Below are 23,180 nucleotides of genomic sequence, written 5' to 3' on the forward strand. Positions count from 1 at the left end.
TGATTATTTCTGAAATTCTGATAAGATTGATTTTGTTTGTAAAAGAAATGCTGTGGCTACAAATGCATATTATTTCCATGCTGTTTGGCCTTTCATTTACACCAAAACAGAGGTTTTATCACTGATTATCACACGACTATTTCTGAAAACTTAGGCCAAAGTGGATATGTGGGAAAACTGTTAATAGCATGTTTGAAGCATCAGTTTGAACAGAAATACCATAATTACATCCCAATGGAGCAGTATCAGACTCAAGTTCTGACTAGAATTTTGAGTATGACAATGTTTGGCTAGAAACCGCCGAGTCTTAATCTGCATTGCCATTTGGACTTGTGAAGACGGAGACCACAAGAAATAATATTTTTTGTTGGCTCAATTTTACTCACAACCTGCGATCTGGCAATAAAGGATTCCATTCACCATGCTAAGCTAGCATTCCACAATAATAATGTTTTTGCTCACTTAACTAACTCTAGGGGAGACGGTGAATAACCCAATTTCAGTAAATGGTGGCGTGTTCCTTTAAGGGAAAATCATTCTGGAATGGGCAATAGCAATACGACCCTTTAATAATGCATCAGTATATGAGTTGTACACACAAGTAAAATGTATAATTTTATTATGAATAATACTCCTGTTCTTATAAGAAAGTACACAAGGAATGTAACTGAGCTGCAGAACAGGTGAACACCCAGTCTGCAGAAATCAGACACCCGTAGCTGGTTAGATCACGTATTTGCAGTCTGAAATAGAGCAGAGCTTGAAAACACAATGTCAACACTACCATTACGTTTACTTTATGGAAATCAACTTCAACTGTCTTTTGCTGAATCAAAGGTGGAATCAAAATATTTAAAAGGTACTGTATGTGATTTGCTCCCCAAGCCAAATGTTCTTTGTTTGGTAACACAGGAGCTGTTGTCAGCTTGTACAGATTATTTGCTGCAATACAATCTTCTGCTTGACCACACGTTTGAAAACCATTCTTGTATCTTGGCTCTTTCCAGCTCTTGTATATACACACAGTGGGGAGCCAAAAACAGTTCTTTTTGTGTATTAATTCCCTCTAAGGCATAGAAACTGAGTAACCTGGAAAATTAAAGTACAGACATGAGCAACACCATAGAACTACCAAAGAAATGACAGGTTTCAAAAGAGGTTTCTGTCATGTTCAAGTTGTTATGTCAAGTGTGTTCAAAGCGTCTCTTCTTGGTAGTGCTTTCATTCATACAATTGCCTTTGCCTCAGGTAGGAATGCCTCCCAGTACTTGATGATCTAGATGCACAAGAAATAGTTGGTTAATACTAATTCAAATACAAGTTGTACAGTATGTAATGACACTTTTATATAGTTATAACTTTTTATACACTGTTATTCATAGTTATAATTATACATTATGATCACTTTTAACCAAGATACTTACCCTTTGTTGAGAGAGTAGGAGAGACTCTAGATACTTAATAATGTGGATTTTGAAATCCCTTGCCTTTTCTTTCTGCAATTTAGCACAAGCATAATGAAAAGATGCATTTGTGCATGATTATTATCGTAATTTCTATATATCTGCAGGAAATGGTCTTACCTCAAACCTGAGAACCTCTTGACGAACTGTCGTGCAGATCCTCTCAAAGTCTCTCTCATATTGGGTGACTTTAGCCTCCCACTGTAAACAGTACAAATAACCATGAGCATGTGCAGCTGTTGATAAGCAGTCAATCCATCAGTCAGATATATGAGATTCACCTTTTGAAATAAATTATAAGGAAAAACATTAATTTAAGCCCCATCTCAAAACACTATCCAACAATATCTACAGGGCTGCACAGATAAAATCGTACAGGGTTTTGTGGTCTTATGGAACGGATCACATGGAAAACATTTTGAAGTTGTGTCATTTCAGACACTGAAGTTGCTTCATAACTTGCTAAATGCTAAATAATTATTACCTCCGCCAAGGAGGTTATGTTTTCATCGGGGTTTGTTTGTTTGTCTGTTAGCAAGATAACTCAAAAAGTAATGGATAGATTTCGATGACATTTTCAGGGAAGGTCTGAAATGACCCAAGGAAGAAATGAGTGACCACCATCTGGATTCCGGGGGCGGTTATGTTTTTTGTGTAATGGCACGTATGGCCACGTGGTGGCGATCTGAATAGTTTAGGTTTAAATGTATGACAACCAAGGAAGAACAATTAGGTGGAGGTCTGCGCTCTCTGAGTGCTTTTTTAGTTACCTCTGTAATCTCCTCTTTTGCTTGATGTAATTTGTCTGGCTTGTTAGCCCACAAAAGTTTTGCCTCAACTTCCCGCTTCTTTTGTAGAGTGTTCTGTGCATCCTGCCACTTCTGCCAAGTCTTCATTCGGTGGTCAAATGAATTCTGAAAAAAAAAAAAAAAAACCACAACCCAATAATTATAATACTTTAATAATAATTAAATTCACAGACTAATTTCAAAATGCAAAATGATCACTGCCAAATATAAGGTCTTTCAGTCCAACAATCAAGAATTCTGCCTTAAAGAGGAACTATGCAGGATTGGCGATTTCATCTCTGGTTTCGGTTTCGTTTTTCGTTTTCGCTCGTTTTATGCTTGCATTTTCTCTGCAGAGCTTCCCTGACAGCTTTAGCGTGTATATTTATACATAGGCTATATTTAAATATATAAATTGCAAGCGTGGTTCTTCGTCTCAGACTTCCAGATGTAAACAAGGAGCGATCGTCTCCTGCAGAAAGTTGCATTTAAGTCAACTAATAATTTGTATTTTTCCATTTTAGAAAATGTTCTCCTACCAGGGGCAGAGTAAGATTGGGGGCACAGGTTACCCCCAGAAGTTTAGTTGGGTTAGGGCTACCAGAGATGCACAAAAAGCAGATTTGTTTTCTTAGCCACAACAAGTGTTTTACATTGATTTGATGATGGCCAAATTATTAAGGCTATATTTATGGGTACATGTCCAGTCTGGGCACAAGAGCCAATTTCTTCCATTGTAAATTGTTCTATCCATGCCCATCTAGCCTACATAAGGTGGAAAACTTACTTCTAATTGGCTACTGCTTTACTTGAAAATTATTTCTTGTTGCACTGCATCTACCAAGTTATGTGCTTCAGATGTTCTACAACTTAAAGTTTGCTACCAACTACATCATGTTAAATTGACTTTTCCCATTATGGTTGTGAGACACTCATCTCTGAGTCTGTGCCTCAGCCCGGCCACCCCATCAAAATGTTTCTAGAATTGACACCTTTAGAAATGTCACTTTGTACCTTCACATTCTTATCCTTAACTGCCTTTAGTTTACAAAATTATCAGATGTAAGAATCTTGGTACGATATAATTTTTTTTCTCCTCTAACTTATCTGTTTGGAAGTGCAATCATGCCACAAAGGTGCAGAGAGAGAAGCGTGGGACTGAGCAACTTCAAATCAATGTCAAAATTGATGAGATTATGATTAATTACTCATTTGGAAAAAAATTTACACTGCCCACTCTGACAACATTAACTCTACCATATTTTCCAGACTATAAGTCACACGTTTTTTCATAGTTTGACTGGTCATGCGACTTGTAGTCAGGAACAACTTATACATCCAAAAAAAAAAAAAAAACATGAACAAGGAGTAAACATTACCGTCTACAGCTGCGAGAGGGCGCTCTATTCTTGTGGAATGAGATTGGGAGCTTGGTGAACTTGCGACAGGTTAGACCTTTTTTCAACCCAAAAGGTAGAGGGAGTTTGGGGTGTCACCCCCGGGAAAATGTATTAAGTGCCCTGCCACACATATTTCATGACTTTGTGTTGTCTGAAGGTAGCCACTCGAGCTGTACCATATCAGCATTTTTGTTGTGAATCTTTTGTAAATTGCTTTACAATAACCATCAGGCCCTAAGCATTGCCACCTTCGTAATGACCTGGCTTGCGGCCATTCACTCCGTCAACATTCACTTCATTGACATCCCTGATAGAATTCTCAATATTTTTGGCCTCTGTGTCCAGTTATCTAGTCTCTGTCTGTTTTTGGTCTTAGTTTTTGTGAAATACATTTCAAAATAATGCAACTTACAGTCCGATGTGATATATACGTAAGGGATAACGGCCGACGAGGTGACCGGTTCGATGGAAATAATGGCTAGGTGGAGGTCTAGAACTCCGGCGACGTGCGAAGCATGTGTATAGCAAGTATAGCGAGAGGCAAGAGACTGAACACAACCAGGGAAAAGTTGTAGGCACAGGGGAAAGTATAAATAGGCTCATTTAAAACGAGCAAGATTAAGTCCAGACTTTCCAAATGCCGGTTTTGTTACATTTTCAGTTAATTGCCCAGCCCTAGGGCAGGGACCTGAAAGTTGTACTCATTTTATTTTTCAAGTTTTCAAAGTCTACCTTCCTCCCTATTCCACCAAACGCACCATTGAATTGAAGATGCGAGACAAGGTACTAACAACTAACAATACTTTCCACTTGTATGCTCTTCTAGGCCTTGTAAAAAGTATTGTGAAATGGCATCTACAGGCCAGGCAGTATTGGATGTTATAAAAGAAGACAGGTATGAATAGTAACTAATCTGACAGAGACACTACAACTAAAATTTAACAAACGTACACAATTAAACATCACTGTGTATGAGCTATGTGTGTGTAACTCTGACCCGCACGGCTCCTAGTAGTCGTATGTAGTCGGCTAGCAGTTCTGCAAAGAGAAAGAAGTCGCTGCAGGCCTGCTCCTGGTGCAGTTGCTCCATTTTGTCTTCCACTTCTGCTAGCTGGGACAGAGCTCTGGATAATGCAGTGTTGTCCTCAGAGGTTCCCAGCATTGCCATACTCTTTGCAAACACAGCCGTGTTCACACACAATTCTAAACAGAAAAAAATTAGGCAGCATAGGCAAGTGACTGAAAAAAAAAACCCTGATGATGACCACTTTGTTTGACAAAATGCCTTTCCATCAAGCTATGCAACACAATAATATCTGAGAAAGGAACACAATAACATCTAAGAGAAAGCACTCACCTTTTCTGTGATTGACAAGAGCATCCACCACTGTATGAAGCTTTCTAAGTTGCTGCTCCTCATTCTCTACCTCCTGAAACTTTTCCTCAAACCACTAAGAGCCAAAACAGAAAAAGCAGAGCAAACAATGTCAAAATACACTTGCATGTACAACTGCAAGCTAAATCTTGCACTTGTTTGAAGTAACATTTTATTACTTACATTGTCTGACTCATTCATCTTGATTGTCATTTTGTTAACTGCATCTGATGCCTTGTTGATCATCTTTAAGAAGCCGGCTCCACTCAATGCTTGCGTACTCACTGCCCTTGGTAACTGAAAACACGTATCCAACAATTCAGGCACCACATTTTTAACAAAGTTTCATAAGAAACCAACCATTTTAAGATTCAGTTATAATATTACACAGAACAATATGTGATATTGGTTAGGAACGTCTCATAACAGCCAGAAAAGCACTTAAACAATATAGCACAACAGAACTTAAAACAACAGATCACATGGCTAAATGGTGACAGCTGCAATACCTTCCACGCCACATGGTGTACCAGAGATTAAAGGGATAGTTCGGGTTTTAAGACACGAAGTTATATGGATTCCCTGTTCAAACCTTCAAAAAAAATTCAAACCTCGTTATCACTTGGCACTATTTTTCTCGATTCCTATCACTGCGCGCTACTGACAGCTGGACAACGTTTTTGTGGTGCAAATATATCACTCTTTTGAACGCATATGGTTTTGAGAAGAAAAACACTTTACTTTCGTGACCCCAGCAACTTGCCGGACTACTTTCTTCAGCATCAAAAACGATCAAAAACCGTCTGGATCTCGGCTCACAGGACGCTGTCGTGGGGTAAGTCAGTGCTGATGCACAACGTTGCTGACAGGGAACCCATATAACTTCGTGTCTTAAAACCCGAACTATCCCTTTAACAAAGGCACTACTTCACAGTGCAACATGCGCTGTTTGTAGCTAACATTGTACATTTTCCTAAGCACATAATATGAGAAAGAAAACTTGTCATGAAAATTCATTAAATGGCATAATATTATCCACCGTAGAAGAGTTTCAAGAGAAAGAGGGGCACTTGATGCACCCTACTCACCAATCATGTTTTATGATATTCTTCAAAACATTCTTGGTTACCACAAAATGTGGAAAGTATCAGCACCATAAGAAGGCTATACTACAGTTTTGAGAAGCACTAATGGTATCTTATATAGGGATGTCCCGATCAGGTTTTTTTTGCCCCCGAGTCCGAGTCATTTGGCTTTGAGTATCTGCTGATACAGAGTCCCGATCCGATTGTTCTACAGTACATTACAGGGATCCAGACTAACTTTTTGTGTTGGTTGCACTGGTGCGCCTAGCTTGTTTTTTTTAGGTGCACCAGCACAAAATTTAGGTGCACCCACATTTTTCATTGCATTGCCTTTAATGCCAAAAGGTCACCTTTCATCGCTCTCCTTTCATATAATGTGAATTATTTTTTTAACAATAAGGCATAGAAAAAGCTTGTCTTTATTTGAAACACAAAGGAATATAAGGAATATACATATTCTTTATAAAGAGAGTATAGTAAATAATATAATTCTTTATATACTCTATATACTGAAATTTCTGATATTCATGACATTCATTATGACTATTCATATTACAACTCCGCCTCTTTAATTCAGCTGTCTTGAAGCCTTAAAATATTGTAAACAAAGTAGCATAGTTGCCTAGCTTATAGTCTACTGGTTGGACTGTTCAGTTTCCCCACGCATGTTTAAGTTTCATGGTAGTCTAATACTTTTTCTCCATGGGACAGGCCCTTTTGAGTCTTGGATTTGGAAAACATTGTATTGAGATGATCAGTCAACTTGAATGCAAGAGTTTTAATACATTTTGTGCAGTATGCTATGATACTAACCGGATTTAATTATAATTTACCTAGTCGTCTTCTATGCGGCATTTCACGATTGTGAATGTGCATGTCGAGGGGCGGGTGTCCATTGAGAGCGCACAAGAGGGAGAGGGAGCGTAGACATAGAACCCTATGTCTATGAGAGGGAGAGCGAGAGAAAGCGGTCCAAGGAGAGGGTGTTTACTTGTATACAGTTTGGTAAAGTTGCACGCATAGTCAGCAATGAAAACTTGTGAAAGAAATGTATATGCTTTGACCCGAGCAGCGTCAGGTGCACCAGTGCGACCTAGAATTTTTTTCAGGCGCACTCTGGAGCCCTGCATTAAAAAAAAGTTGAGTTGAGTTGAAGTTGAGACGGTCTGACTCTGTACCACCACACAACAGCAAATACTAAGCTGTTATTTTTCTCATTTGTTTTGAAATATTAGATATATATATACAGTATATATTCGATCCCTGATCCTGATGTAACGTCCGATTCCGATCGAGTCTGAAACCACGTGATCTACCCCTGAAATCACGTGATCGGATCGGGACATCCCTAATCTTATAGTTACATTAATGTGTTACTTAACACATGGGGAAATGTCTTTCTGTCTTTTTTTTTTTTTTGAGACAAAACAATTACAGTACCCTCCAGAATTATTGGCACCCTTGGTAAAAGTTGACTAAAAATAGGTGTAAAAAATAATCCTTTGGTGATTTATTGTACTCCCACAATGAAAGCAATGAGGAAAAATACACCCTGCAACGGAAGCAATTTTTTTCTGAGAAAAAGTCAAATCTCATAAAGAAATAAATACTTGTTTTTAAAAAACACATTGCTCACAATTATTGGCATCCCTGAAACATGTACAAAATGTAACAGGATTTTTAAAAGTAAATCAGAGTGTCTGTGAACTTTCAGAAGTAGTTCATGACGTTCTTTTTCACTATGGTATGAAAATGAAGTCACTCAGAGGCTAAATCCTCTAGTCATTTTTCAACATTGGAGAGACAAGAGAATACACTAAATTGAAATAAAAAGAAAGTGTGTTGACATTTGTAAGTAAGAGAATGTCTATGAAAACTAGGAATTTTGTTGAAAATGCCTATATTTCCAGTTACAATGATGATTAAAAGGTTCTAATCATCTGGAAATGTGACAAAACATGTTTGGACAAAGATCCATGGCTATTTTGCCCCCATGTACAGTATGGAGGATGGTATGATAGGCAAACAAATCCATAAGAACCACTGTTGGAGAGTTACAGACAAATCTATCATCTTGGGGTCACCAAGTCCCCCAAAATCTTCAAAAGTGACCTCACTGTTCATAGATTATTTAGACAGCATTTCAGGTTAAAGCCAGTCCAGTCATTTAAAGGTCCCAGAGAATGGATGAATTGAGTATTGCACTGTGTTCTCTGATGTTAAAATAGTATATATTCAACTTTGATTTAAAAAAATAAACTCAATTGCAATTTTACAAGACTAATTAAAACCATATATTTAGGCCGGGTATTGAAATGGTCTGTTTGACTAAATGGCGCCCTCTTTGGCAACCCCAATTGAACTTCAATGGCTTTGCGAGGTCTGACATCACAAGCAAGCAGTTTTGCTGAATCGCTCGTTTTTTAGTGTCTATTTCTAAGTTCAAGATTTCCATATGAAGGAGGGCACAACCATGCCTCATGTTCATGATAGCTCTTTGCTTATGCACAACCTCTCATAATTCATGAAAACCAAGAAAAAAATTATTTCCATTCTCTGGGACCTTTAATGAACAGTGGCAGGAGTTACTGAATGGTACCATGACATGTCTGGGAGTGTGGTCTATTGTGCTCTTTAGCTTACACTTAAGGTGTCTTTGGCGTACATAGAATAATGACTATACTAAAACGAATCCCATGCCTAATCAGAATTATGGTGGAGGGGCTGTGCTATTGTGGGGCTGTTTTAATTCCCAAAGGCCTTGGAACCTAATTAAGGTGCATGGTATCATGAACACCAAGAAAAACCTGAACATTTTCAAAGGAAATCAAACCATCTCTACCAAGTCCCTAAAAGTTGGTCATGATTGGATTATTCATCAGGTCAATGAACCAAAACAAATGTCCAGATCAAAACAAATATAGTTTACTGAACACAAAATCAAGCTTCAGACATTGCCATTGGAGTCCTCTGATCTAAACTCCATAGACAAACAGTGGGATAAGTCAAAGAGGAGAATGCACAAGTGTGGACTTAGGAATCTGGACGATCTGGGGAAGTTTTGTAAAGATGAATGGTCTTAAATCCCTTACTTTGTATTCTCAATCTTTATGGGGTGTCAGAGAAGAGTATTACAAGCTGTTTTATGACAAAGGGAGGTTTAAGAAGGTATTACAAGTAGGGGTGCCAATAATTTTGAGTGACGTGTTTTTGTTAAAAATATGTATTTCTTTATGAGATTTTCGGTAACACTTTACTTGACGGGTTCATTCATAACACATTCATAACAGCGGTCATGAACTGCACATGAAGTATTCATGACTATCTCATGAAACATGACTCAACATTCATACCAACCCTTTCATGAATGTGGAAGACAAAACATCAAAAACTTGTCAAAATAAAAGTCCAACAATCGCAAAGCAGCATTGCTGTCTTGTTTTAGCCAACCTGATGTCACTTCTTAGTCAACGGAGAAGTCCAGTGTCCAGGAGAATTTAGTTTTCAGTTGATCTGTTTGTTTATTTTATGATAGTAACCTCTGAAGAATGCATAATTATCTACACCAATGACTGTATATAGATATATAAAACAGGAATGTCCAACCATTCAGAGGTCCACGGATGGTCAGTAGTTCACTTCCCAGTATGATGAATACTTCACAACTCGTGTAGTAAAGTGACATTTGAAGTAGACTTCATAAAATATTCATGAGATGTTCACAAACACTGAAGAGGATTCATAATACCCTGTATATGGATTACTAGATTGTTGGACTTTTATTTTGACAAGTTTTTGTCATTTTGTCTTCCACATTCATGAAAGTGTTGAATGTTGAGTCATGTTTCATGAATCAGGCATGAATGCTTCATGTGCAGTTCATGACAGCTGTTATGAATGAACCCGTCAAGTAAAGTGTTACCAGATTTTCCTTTTTCTCAAAATAATTTGCTTCCTTTCAATGTTGGAATTTTCCTCATTTTGTTTCATTGAAAAATTACAATAAATCACCAGCAGATATTTTTTTATACCTGTTTTTAGTCAACTTTACCAAGGGTGCCAATAATTCTGGAGGGTACTGTATCGCATCAACAAATCAATATTCTGAGTAAATCATCTATTCAGTTATTCAAAAACCATGACCCATTCCTAGTAGAGGCTGGGTGGTGCTGTGGAATGAGGTAGAATGCAAGTAACTGACAGAAACACAGAACACAGAAAAGCCTATACTTTATGCAGATCATGTTCAAAATTCTAGATGCACGAACCTCATCTTTCTCTAAAAACTCCCTGACATCTGGGTCTTGCAGCAAGGTCTGGTGTGAAACCACTCTCTTCAGGTACCTATAAAAAGGGCAATGCCACAAGCATTATAAGGTAAAGAATGCCACCATCCTGTATTGTGAGCATCGATTAACACTTGCAGAGGGGCTAGATAGATAGATAGATAGATAGATAGATAGATACTTTATTGGCTAGGGTGCAAGGGGCTTCATCATTCAGCATTACAAGCTGTTATATTTAAATAATATTATAATAATAATAAAGGGTCATTCCATGTCAAATCACCCAATTTCAGCTACATTTGGAACCCTCCATACATGCAGCAAGAGGATTGTAGCCTTCAAAAGTGATGATGTCTTTTCACATAATGAATTTATAGCCATTTTCGATAGATAGATAGATAGATAGATAGATAGATACTTTATTGATCCCCAAGGGGAAATTCATTCATTTTCAGAGCTTTGCAGAGGGTAAATTACACATCTCATCTGATTGGATTTCTTTAATTCAACAGGAAAATGTGCTTCCATTCACACAGTTTCACTGATGTGTGTGAAATACCAAAAGACCAAAAGTTGCAAGTTGACCAAAAAGGATTGTTCACCATAATGCTTAAAATGACTTGAAGCTTCAAAAGTAGTTGTAGTTGTAGCTGTAGTTTTTAAATCATTAGTGATCCAGGTATACTATTGAAAATGTATGCATAGGTTTAGTCTGCTAACACCTGTGATTTTTTTCAGATTGTTTTTGGAGAGGGTCACTTTCTGGCACTGGGTGATTTGACACGGAATGACCCTAAATAATAACCTGCAATAGATTTTAACTAGGGCTGTCAAATAACACATTCCTTTAGAGTAATTAAAATGAAATAAAATAAATTGAAAATATAATAAAATGAAAATAAAATTATATTTTTTGGCCATTTTTGCAAAATCACTTTTCCTAAATCCTATTCCTAAGCCACTTGAAGCCACTGAGTTGGAAGTACTGACATGGACATAAACACGTCAATCATCTGTGGAATGGGCAGGACTAAAAAAAACTCCAGCAAATTATATCCAAAACCACGTAGCAGCAATGGACAGTACGTTTGTCAATCAAACGGTCGTATTGAAAAATGTAAGGTTCATTTCTTCAAATGATATTTTGGGGTTTTAAAAGGCATCGTTGATTTAGAATTTCCGAACGAAAGGGGAGGTAGGCTAATTGGTGCTTTTACAGTAGCCTACTGAATTTAAAATCATGTGCCTTCGGGCATTATTGAACTATTAATTTTTCATTGTGTTATATATTAGATGGGGGAAAGTTACAGAGGGATTTATGGATATCTACTTCTGTTGTCCTGTAAATCAGAATATACTGTTAATAGCCTTGAAAAATTGTTTTTTTTGACATGTTTTAAACAACAAAATGTCATATCAGGTCAGGAATAATATATCAACCAACCCCTCTGTAAAGATCTTGTAAATATAGTTTGGTATAAGACTGGAAAGTTTGGTGTATGTAAGTGCTTCAGAAGTAGAGATAACATACAATAAAACTTGGCTCCAAATTGTACTGGTTTCTGCATTATGCTCGCATGGGAAAACTTTTGGCAACACTGTAAGCTGCATGATTTATCTCACTGTTCTTGCAAATGCTCATGGGAGCACAATGTCATCGCACAAGACACCAAGGCATTGCATGCATTCATTTGCCTTACTGGTTCAGTACTTAGGTGCTTCACATTGATCTAACATGATTCTGTTGGATGCATTCATTGTTGTGGCAAAATATGTCAGTTCAACCTAACAACATTGTGTTTGAAAGGAAAACATTTGTTTGTTTATTTTAATGTTCTGTGGTTTAGTGAGTGTGACAAACCCTCTTTTCCATTTCTGGATCTGTAACACCTTATTCGTAACAACTACAACATTTCATTTCATTTAAGTTTTAAAAAGTTTTTAACACAATACAAACCCCTCTCCATTCCTGAAGTATGAACATTATGAACAGTGGATAGTGAACATGTTTTAAACAGACTCAATCAGACTCAAACATAGAGCAAATAATTAGTCCATTAGGGTTATGTGATGATATGCTATTCTAGGCTACAGTACAGTATGTTCATGACAAAGGCAATCCTTCCCTTTTTGTTTTGTGCAATTTAACAGTAGCCTAGATCAGAGGTCCCAAACTTTCCCCCCCACGGACCACCTTCTACAGTACTGTAGTTATACACATGTATGTACACCCCAGGGTAGCCCGCCGGGCATCCAACACACATCACCCCGACCCTGACGCACTGTTGAAATGACTTACACACCAGGGGCCACCAGAGTCACACACACACACACACACACACACACACACACACACACACACACACACACACACACACACACACACACACACACACACACACACACACACACACACACACACACACACACACACACAGTCACACACACATACTCTCCAACACACACACACAAACTCTCCAACACACACACACACACACACTGCAACACACACTCACACAAACACTCCAACGTAGACACATGCTCATGCAATGCTATATGCTATATATCTAGTCAAAGTCTGTCAGTCTGATCCTGCTCTGTGTGGATCAGCTGTTCTGCCGTATGTGATCAATAAGGCACCAGAGACCAGAGAGACTAGTAGCCTACTCTGGTGTCACTAAACTAAGGCCGCGGGGCTCCTTTTCTGCTGCTGGCTGGACTGTTTCGAGACTACGGACTCAGTGCCGCTCCGTCCGGCATTATTTGTTCTGTGTAGCAACTTGTTATTTTTTAAATTTGTTTGTTTGTCACCATTATCAGAGGTGGAAAAATCCAGCATCAGAAAGGAAAAGTCCTACCACATATACACTATAATGGCAAAAGTATTGGGTCACCTGCCTAGACCCCTATATGAACTTCAGTCACATCCTATTATTAATCTATAGGGTTTAATATGACGTTAGTCCACCCTTTGAAGCTATAACAGCTTCAACTCTTCTGGGAAGGCTTTCCACAAGGTTTAGGAGTGTGTTTAAGGAAACACATGGTTGAAACATGCCCCATACGGTCTCAATGGAGCAGTATCAGAGTCATATTCTGAATTTTGAGTATGACAACATCAGGCTAGCTGACATTGCTTCCAGAAAACCACAAAGACTGACCTCTCCAGTGCTGCTCTCCGCCTCTCGACAAACTCTGCTGAGGAGTTATCTTCCTTTCCCACTTTCACTTTAGTCATTCCTAGCAAGGCAAATATCACAATATCAAATATTATGAAGAAAAATAGATACACCCTAAACCCTGTAAGGCCATCCTTAAGAATATTCTTGTTTGCCGTAACAGTCGAAAAAATATATATATTGGGTCGGTCAGTCGGTCTATCATTTTTTTTTTCACGATTCAAAGTAAAAAAAAAAAAAAGTACAATTTTGGTCACGGTGATTTTGTAGGTATGAATTTAAAACACATTTGCATATTGTGACATCACCAACTCATTTTGATGCATGTTATATAGACCACAAACAAGTTGTGAAATCTTTTTAGTTTTTTTTTGCTAAAACATTTTAACTTAAAGGGATATTCCGCCATTTTTGGAAATACGCTCATTTTCCACCTCCCCTCGAGCAAAACAATCGATATTTACCTTGTTCCCGTTCATCCAGCCATTCTATGAGTCTGGAGATACAACTTTTAGCTTCAGCCTAGCATAGATCATTGAATCGGATTAGACCATTAGCTTCTCGCCTGCTAGCTTCATGTTTAAAAGTGACTAAGATTTCTGGTAATTTTCCCATTTAAAACGTGTCTCCTCTCAAGTTAGAAAGTGCAATAAGACCAACTGAAAATGAAACCTGGCGTGTTTCTAGGCTGATTTGACATGGAACTACACTCTCATCTGGCGTAATAATCAAGGCAACTTGCAACTTACTGGCACTACTACTGCTTGTTGTCTATGGGGACTATTTTCAGATGCTGCGTACGATATCACTGCGCCTATGTTACGTTTGCAAGTTGCCTTGATTATTACGCCAAATGAGAGTGTAGCTCCATGTCAAATCAGCCTAGAAAAACGCCAGGTTTCATTTTCAGTTGGTCTTATTGCACTCTCTAACTTGAGAGGAGACACGTTTTAAATGGGAAAATTACCAGAAATCTTAGTTTAAAAAAAAAAAACAACTACAAAAAAAAACAACAAACTGATTCACTGCTAAATCTTGGTCTCAATCACTCGTCATTCACACTCATTGAACAACACCACAACATAAACGTAGGCTACTAAACGATTACTAAACGTCTTTATCAATCGCTAACCTATCTGAACCAAACATCCCCCCTTGGACACCTACCCCCAATCAAAACATATCAGAACTCCATCTGAGACACACGCATACGCACACAGGTGACACAGAAGAACCAACGGGACAGTCAAACATTGTCTAGTTACTTAATAAACCATTTCTGAGACTGTCCAACAAGGGGGCTAATAGCCTTGGCGCTTCAACATTATTGTATTGAATTTGTATTGATTATTCGAAGAGTTAAAAAAAAATTGGTCGGGCTGAACACAAGTTTACAACCGGCAGTCGGTCAGACTGAAAAGGAAAAATAAATAAATATTTGAGTCGGCCCTAATTTGACAGAGTCGGTCGGGATACAGCAAACAAAAATATTTTTAAGGATGGCCTAATGTAAGCATTGTCTGTGGCCATTTACTCCATCACAGGCATGCAAACTGGTCAGGGGTGAAAAAGGTGAGACTCTTCTCCGACCCCCAGACACCCCCCCCCCCCCCCCCCCCCCCGCGGGAAAAAAAAATGGAAAAAAATCTTCCAAAGTGTGAGGGACCCGCTTTCTTTTCTGATGATTTCATAGGCCTAATGGACACAGGAACACTTCACCGACTAGCATTAAGCTTTGTATCTTTAGAAAACTAGTCATGTTTTTGAATGGTCATGCATTATTCCCTCAGTTTGCCTTGAGATGGGAGAAATACTGATTTCAATGTTGGACTTCCTGCTTTCAATGATGTAAAAATCATCATTTTACATCATTGAAAGCAGGAAGTCCTATTCATGGGTTTCACTGAAATCCGTATTTCTCCCATCTCAAGGCAAACTGAGGGAATGATGCATGACCATTCAAAAACATGACTGGTTTTCTAAAGATACAAAGCTTAATGCTAATCGGTGAAGTGTCCCTTTAAACTATAAGTCTGAATATTTGTTGGACCAAACCAGGTAATCAATAAACTTGCTTGAGACACACTATTTCAAACTAGGCCTAATATTATTATATAGCCTAAAATAGGGAAGATAGGCTTTATTTTTTCAAATTGTTTTTAAATGTTTTAATATGCAGCCTAGGCTAGGCTACTTGTGGTTTATATTGTGCTAGTGTTTAACCAACCAATAAAGTTATGTGAACTGTCTTCATATTACATGTTAAACTGTAGGCTACCTGTAGGCACAGACTAGGGTCCTGTAACTCGACAATCAAGTGTAAATTTACGTTACGCATGGCTTACGAACTCGTAATGATCCGGATGTAACTGAAACTTGTCGCAAGTCACACACACTCAAACGGTTACGTGCGTTACGTGTGGTCTGAAGCAGTCGCAAATTTTTTTGGCTACGTTACTATAGCAAATAATTTGAGTTGCATATCTTTTGCGTAGGCTTTGCGTAAGGTCTATGCGCAGTGTGCTTCGAGTAACAGGGCCCACGTTTCTTAAAGACAACATTAGCATGTCAATCAACTACGTCTCCGGACAAAACAAACCAGTTTATGAGCATTTAATTCAACTGTCACATTAGCCTTTGATATACTGATAAAGTCTGCCTATTTGCTTCACCTTTTGCCGATCTAGATGGTTCAAACTGCACGTATTCTTCTTCAAAGAACTCGTTATGTCTACATTTTTGTCTAATTTCGCTGACTTTCATAACATTAGAAGAAAACAACCTATGCCCGTTGCTTCACTCAGCGTCTTTTTCTAATAGAAGTTGAAAGTTTCAACTAGCCCACCTGTGAAATCCCTCGGCATCTCTCCTCCATCTGTCCAGAATCACTATTCCACCTGAGACGCATCTATCTGCGCTCACAACAGGGATATCGGCGTGCGCGTTCTGTTCGTTGCGTCTTTGTCAACAATTAGCTTCCACTAATGTTTATTAAACGCATAAGGGCTACATTCACGCATCCCTTGCTGATCAGACACGTTTTAAATGCGGCTCTGGAAACACCTCAAGATGCGTTAGCGTCTGCGCATGATTTTTAAACTCAGTTGTAAATTCAATTCACCTTGACCCCCCCCCCCCCTAAATATTTTCTCATCGGATCTGCACGAATCATGTAAGTCACCTATTTTTGATTCAAAACGGCGAATTTCGCCGAAAGGTGAGGAGTTTGCATGCCTGCCATCAAATGATCACTGTGTCAAAAGGCAATCAGTTAACATAATGTTTACCTGTACACCTAATCTGTACTAGGTAAGTAAATTGGGGGCCTAGCAACAAAACTGGAATCCTTGGATGATGCCGAGTTCAACGCACCCCGTGACATTAATTTCCGCCATATTGGATTTGGAAAACTTTGGAAAAACGTGTTCAAATTCTGTTAACTATTCCTATTCAAATCGTTTCTTCATATTTCTGTACCCATTTGATATCAATCCTTATTTTCATTTTAAAGACACTATTTGTGTCAATGTTTGAAGTCTAAACAAATAATGGGGATGAATCTATTGAGGATAAAATTGGGGAGGTTGTGTTTTTTAGCATTTCTAAGAATTTAGCACTGTGTTCTAACTGTATGCAATTCAGTGTTGACAATGAAACTCGTTAGATAACCTTGTTTTCAATTGGAATGCCCCAACACAGTGCTGTGCAGTGCCATGCAGCGCAAAGCTTTAAGCAGAACTTTTGTCAGACGCCAAAAAAATGCAACAAAAAAAAAGTGTAAAAAATATGACAGATTCAGTGTGGACAGAGCACACTCAATGCTACACCACAAGGTTGCTCTCATGCTGTTAAGACAAGCTGTAATAATTGTAAAAAGATAAAAACTATGAATTGAATAAAAACATTTTACAGATAGTTTTGGAACCTAAACATTACATGGGCAAACTTTGGGCAAAATCTGAGCATCAACTATTTTCCAAGATTCTGTCTGATGTGAAAGGGAATGACAGTACTGTACTTGAAGACAAAGTCATTCTAGCATTGATGCAGACTTTCTTTGATTGTATTCTCACAAGTTAAAATAGTTGCCAAACTACTTTATATAAAAGCTTTTGAGGCAGGTTACTTACTTAAACCAACCTACAAATGTGATAACCATGTTTAACTTCAACTTTAGTTCCTCACCTACAACACTCTTCTCTGGGGGTGGTGGCACAATATACCCATGGTGTGAATGCTTCTCCGAAAGTTTCTCAGACAGTCCCAGGAAATCACTAAATCTTCTCCTCACAGAAAATGTTGTGCTCTTGAACATTGGTAGAGTGGTCTACAGGAAGACAAGTGAGGTAAATAAATCTAAATATTTGACAACATCATTTGTTTATATGCATGGCATTACATACCTGAGTGGACACTTTATAGGCCATGTAAGCATTCATGCCATCTCCTGCAATAAGACATCAACATTAAGTACTATGAATAGTCAAATTTTGTGTGAAATACATACATTTAGAGGCCATGACCTTCTATATACTGTATAAATAAAGGGTCTTACCAACTTTCTCAGGATTAGTCACAGCAATATTTAATTCAAACTTGTCTCTGCTCTCTTCCTCTTCCCACTGAATTATGACATATAAACAAAGACAATAATGTCAAACAACTCTTAAAGTTCCTCATCAACTAAACACTGTTTCAGCAAAATGCAGATGGAATGCTTCAAAATGGCAATATTAGTTACTGTGATTAAACAGCTTGTGTCTTTCTTTTTGTCCTACCTCTTCCAAGGACTTATTTGTCGCACTAGACTTGGAAGAAATGTCCTGTACAGAAGAGCTTGGCCTTGTCACTTCTTTTCTTTCTCTGTTGTTAACCTTGTCTATGGACAGCTCCACAGTTGCCTCTGAAAACAAAAGAAGAGTTTTTCACAAAATCTACAGAATGTACAGAAGCCTTGGACTGGTGAATCAGCCATTGTCTGACCCTGGTTTCTGCCAACATCCTGCATCAGTACAATAAGTACCTGCAAACAAGTCTTGCTCATCATCAGAACGTAGACCATTCGCATCCTGCTGGAGCACTCTGTGGGACTGTACAGTTGTGCCTGATCCTTCCTCAGTGAAGATGTCGGTTGGCATCTGGTTTACTGGGGTGCCAGAGGTGGATTTCATCTACATGAAATTCAGATAGGGATGACAACCGTTATCATGAGGAATCATTATAATATATAAAGAAAACGATATTATTGACACACTGCTCACACAATGTCACACTGCCCAGGAGTGTTTCCTCAATTAATAATCTGTAATGCTTCCACTTTTATTACAACAATGTAAACAAGGTGTAAACATCTGCATTGAGGGTGAACAAATTGAGACTAAGTTCAAATATCTTGGTTTTATATTACACTCAGATCTCAACTTCAGAAACACATTAAGAAAATGACAAAAACTATTAAATGCAGCATGGCAAAATTTAGACAGATTAGATCCTCTCTTTCGACAGAGGCTACAAAGATATTTCTCCATGCCCTCATTTTCTCACACATCTGATACTGTATTACTTGTGGGGCAAGGCCAGTCCAACAACAATCAGGCTCTTAGAATCTTTGTACAAACAGGCTCTGAAAGTGTTTGACAAAAAGCCACTAAGGTATCACCACTATGCATCCCGATAAAGTTCCGTTGGCCTTTGGAATTAAAATAGCCCCACATCATCACATACCCTTCACCATAGCTAGAGATTGGCATGGTGCTTTTTCCAGTACCTGTAATTTCCCGACTATTAGCCGCATCTTATACATTGATTTTACAAAATTTCTTACGCTATGAGGTTAATACAGGGGGGCAGTTAATATGGTGTTAATATGGTTTTGTTTCTTTTAACTTGCATAAAACACTGTCCACTGCGGCTTATACACAATGCGGCTTATATGCGGGAAATTACTGTAGGTCTATTAGCCTGTTTGATTTGCATTGAGCTCAATGAGCATCAAACAGGCTAATAGGCCTACTGGAAAAAGCACCATGCCAATCTTTAACTATGGTGAAGGGTATGTGATGATGTGGGGCTATTTTAATTCCAACGGCCAAGGGAACTTTATCAGGATGCATAAAGAACAGGAACCTGCTGTAAATCAGCTTTTCACTGAGTCCCGTTTTAAACTGTAACTCTGTTACTTTTAATACTTTCCTGTATAATAAATATGAAATGAAATGAATAATGTCCTGGATCCATGAAATAGCTGGCCTTAAATAAAAATCTGCCTGCCCCTATGTTAACCCTATGTGTTTCCCATAGGGTTACACTGGGGGTCAAATACTTCCTTCCCCCTAGCATTTAGGAAGAACATTTATTTATTTACGATACATTCTTCAATCACAAAGAAAATTGGTGTACTTAGCGGTTTATTTTTACTCATTTTTTGAATTAAGACATTAAGATCAATTATTGTCAAATAATGATTCCTCTTTTTAGGCAACTTTAGCATGGTATCAAATACATGTTCTCCCCACTGTGCATCATGCTGGATATTTTTGCTGATATGGACTGGTTTATGCGTTACGAAATGAAAGGAGGGTGTTGGATGGACCAAAACATATGTCTCTATTGTATTTGAAGTGGCCATCCCCAAACTGTTCCATAAAGTTGGAATTGTCCAAAATATCTTGGTTAATGCTGAAGCATTCAGAGTTCCTTTCAGTGGAACTAAGAGACCAAGCCCAGCTCGGGAATGGCCACTTTCTGTTCCAACATGACTGTGTACCAGTGTACCAAGCAAGGTCCATACAGACATGGATGACAGAGTTTGGTGTAGATGAACTTGACTGGCCTGCACAGGAGTTCAAATAAAGTATTTTGTGCAGTGTAAGCTCTGTGCCATAGATTTTTTAAAAAAAAATATGCTTCCATTGGCCATTGAATGCTGGGTTTGAATGTCCAAAAATACCACATTTTCAAAAATTCATTTTGAGAGAATGGGGCAGAACACCATCACAAGTTTCTGATATGTTATATCTTATCTTTCCAAAAAAAAAAAATGTGTCATGTTGGTAGATTTTTTGCAGTAGCATTTCACAAATGCCACAAAATGGGTTTTCATATATTCCCCTTGGAAATCCATATTCCTCAAGTCACCGTAGCGTATTTTAAGCATGGGAAGTTTGAATGAGCTAGCCTAAACACTTTTATAGTATTAGCAATCTGAAAATGACTCTTCAGAAAACGCTGCTTAAAAATGCAGGGGGGGGGGGGGGGGGGAGTAGTTTTGTGACAAAACTGTTGGGAGTAGAAAGCTAATATTTGAGACTACACCTATTAAGAAGTGTGTGAACAACATTGATTTTTTTCAGCCAAAGTTGTGACGGTCGAGTGGGGACATGTAGGCCTACGTTTGGCATGGAATGACCCGATTCGGAGACATATCAACACAGGCATTCCGCAGGCTGAAGCTGGTTAATCTCAACAGTTGTCCAGATTCACAACACTCTGAAGGAATGACATTTATTTACACAATTTCGAAAGCATATAAAGCAATTACAGTAGGCCTAAGTGTCCATATAATCCTTCAAGAGAAGACATGATCTTCTGGCTTTTTCTGACATTTGTGTCACCTGGTATGGTTGGTAAACAGGAACCGTAAGAACAGGAACATTGAACATCTAAATGTCATTTCACCAAGTTTAACAACAGTATCTATGTGCACGTGTCAAATAACGATGGTTGAATCCCTGACTTGTCATGTGGTTATCACTTTGCAGTCACATCATCCAGATCAGAATGCTAGGAATGTGGTTTCACTTTCAATAACGCTCGTCAATGGGGGCGCGAGGGTCTGCAGTCGCACGACTGCCCTTGTTGTTAATATGAATTCCATACAATGTATAGTATAACTTAACAAAGCTGAACTGCGAAGACCATTTGAAGTTCACACCCAGTCTTGTAATGAAGTGACCTAGCGACTTCACATGATGTTGGTCATCAGAAGAATGTGATTGCTGTTTATCTGCACTGTGCCTTTGGTTTTCTAGAATTAACTTCAAGCAGGCTAACTCAAAGCTGAACAGCTCATCAGACAGGATGTGTGAATGATTACAGCGTTTACATCCGATAGAATCTTGACCTTGTATACTTACATTGCCAGTAAAAATGTCTTCACCCTCGTCGTCACTTTCCTCCTCTAATTTATTCGAATTTGTTTCTCGGTCCATTGGATCAGGGAATGGCGGTGGATTACGCTCTGTGCTAGCCTCCATACTTGGATGTTGTGTTAATGCTAACGTTTAAAAATGACCAAAACTGTCGTGCTTATCGGTGATACAATACTAATGTAATTATCTAACAATTTCTAACAATTTACTTGCAACTGTGACTGACAAATGATACTGTGATGTCCAGCGATCGATTTCCCAAACGTCTACACTGTCATTTACCTCCCTCCATCTTCCACTTCCATCTTTGCAAATGAACAAAATAGCGCTTTAGCGCCTTCTACTGTGGTGGAGTGTTAAGCGGCGACACCCTAGTGCAGGGATCTTCAACCTTTTTTATATTTTTTTTATCTCTTCCATCAGCAAGTTCTTCTGTGCTGGACAATTCTGTAGGCCTACAATCATAATTTTACACCTCACAACACGCCTATCTGGAACAACATCATTGTAAAGAAGTCGTCTCTCTACATCAAGGACTGATAAAGGCATCCTGCACTTAATTGACTAATGGTTGTCTTTTATCGTACTCAAGCTTTTGTTTGAACAGTGTTGGGGAGTAACGCATTACATGTAATTGAGTTACGTAATTTAATTACAAAATAAATGTAACTAATATATTACAGTTACTGTAGAAAAAAATTGTAATTCAATTACAGGTACTTTTGAAATTTTTCAAAATTACAATTTGAATTACAGATATTGTCAGCAAAACCTTGCAAAGAATATTGTATGTAAAAAGAACTGTTTCCCTCCACAGCCATAGTTTGATACGAGACCTTCTGATAGGCTCTATCACGTCTACAGCGCCATCAGCGTAGGCCTACATGCCTGCCTGTAAACGTGTTATGATTATCATTATATTATCCTCACAAAACAATTGATGCTAATTCATGCATTGAATGCCCTTGCTGCCTTGTGTGCTTGTACAGAACTGCTCGGCAGCCTGTAGACCAAGGCCGAAATCTTTGCATGGATTTGGGGACTATATACATATCATTTAAAAATCGGAAAAGTAATCAAAAAGTAATCAAAAGTAATTAGTTACGTTACTCAGAAAAAGTAATTCAAAAAGTTACACTACTATTACATTTTAAACAGGGTAACTTGTAACTGTAGCACATTACATTTCTAAAGTAACCTTCCCAACACTGTGTTTGAAGTAGGCCTATGTAATGGGTTAACTTGCAACATTGGTACGTACCAAACTGTATTTGATGCCATTCCTGATTCCATTTTAGGATTGATAAGAGGGATTTTAACAGATCCTACTACCTGCCCCTCCCTACCACCAGAGAGGGTTAAAGCGGAAGGATCTTTGCTACCACAACTAGGGTTGGGTATTGAAAGGGTATATTTCGATACCGGTGCCAAATCGATACTTTCAAAACTATGCA

The 23,180-nt window shown here is 38.3% G+C and overlaps 1 protein-coding gene across 1 annotated transcript; it reads right to left on the bottom strand.

Moving 5' to 3' along the window:
• Window positions 1–602: 602 nt before the first annotated feature.
• On the bottom strand, window positions 603–22,026 carry LOC134095788 (sorting nexin-1-like). Its single transcript, XM_062549471.1, has 15 exons — window positions 21,712–22,026; window positions 18,600–18,747; window positions 18,355–18,479; window positions 18,132–18,198; window positions 17,980–18,023; window positions 17,762–17,903; window positions 13,559–13,637; window positions 10,380–10,455; window positions 5,210–5,323; window positions 5,009–5,102; window positions 4,649–4,854; window positions 2,234–2,377; window positions 1,584–1,664; window positions 1,425–1,496; window positions 603–1,276 (listed from the first exon to the last, which is right to left on the bottom strand). Exons 1-15 carry the CDS (start codon window positions 21,829–21,831, stop codon window positions 1,226–1,228), a joined length of 1,563 nt encoding a protein of 520 aa, XP_062405455.1. The 5' UTR covers window positions 21,832–22,026; the 3' UTR covers window positions 603–1,225.
• Between the last annotated feature and the right edge of the window lie 1,154 nt (window positions 22,027–23,180).

This window comes from Sardina pilchardus, chromosome 11 (genome assembly GCF_963854185.1).
Source record: "Sardina pilchardus chromosome 11, fSarPil1.1, whole genome shotgun sequence".
In the NCBI taxonomy this organism is placed as follows: domain Eukaryota; kingdom Metazoa; phylum Chordata; class Actinopteri; order Clupeiformes; family Clupeidae; genus Sardina; species Sardina pilchardus.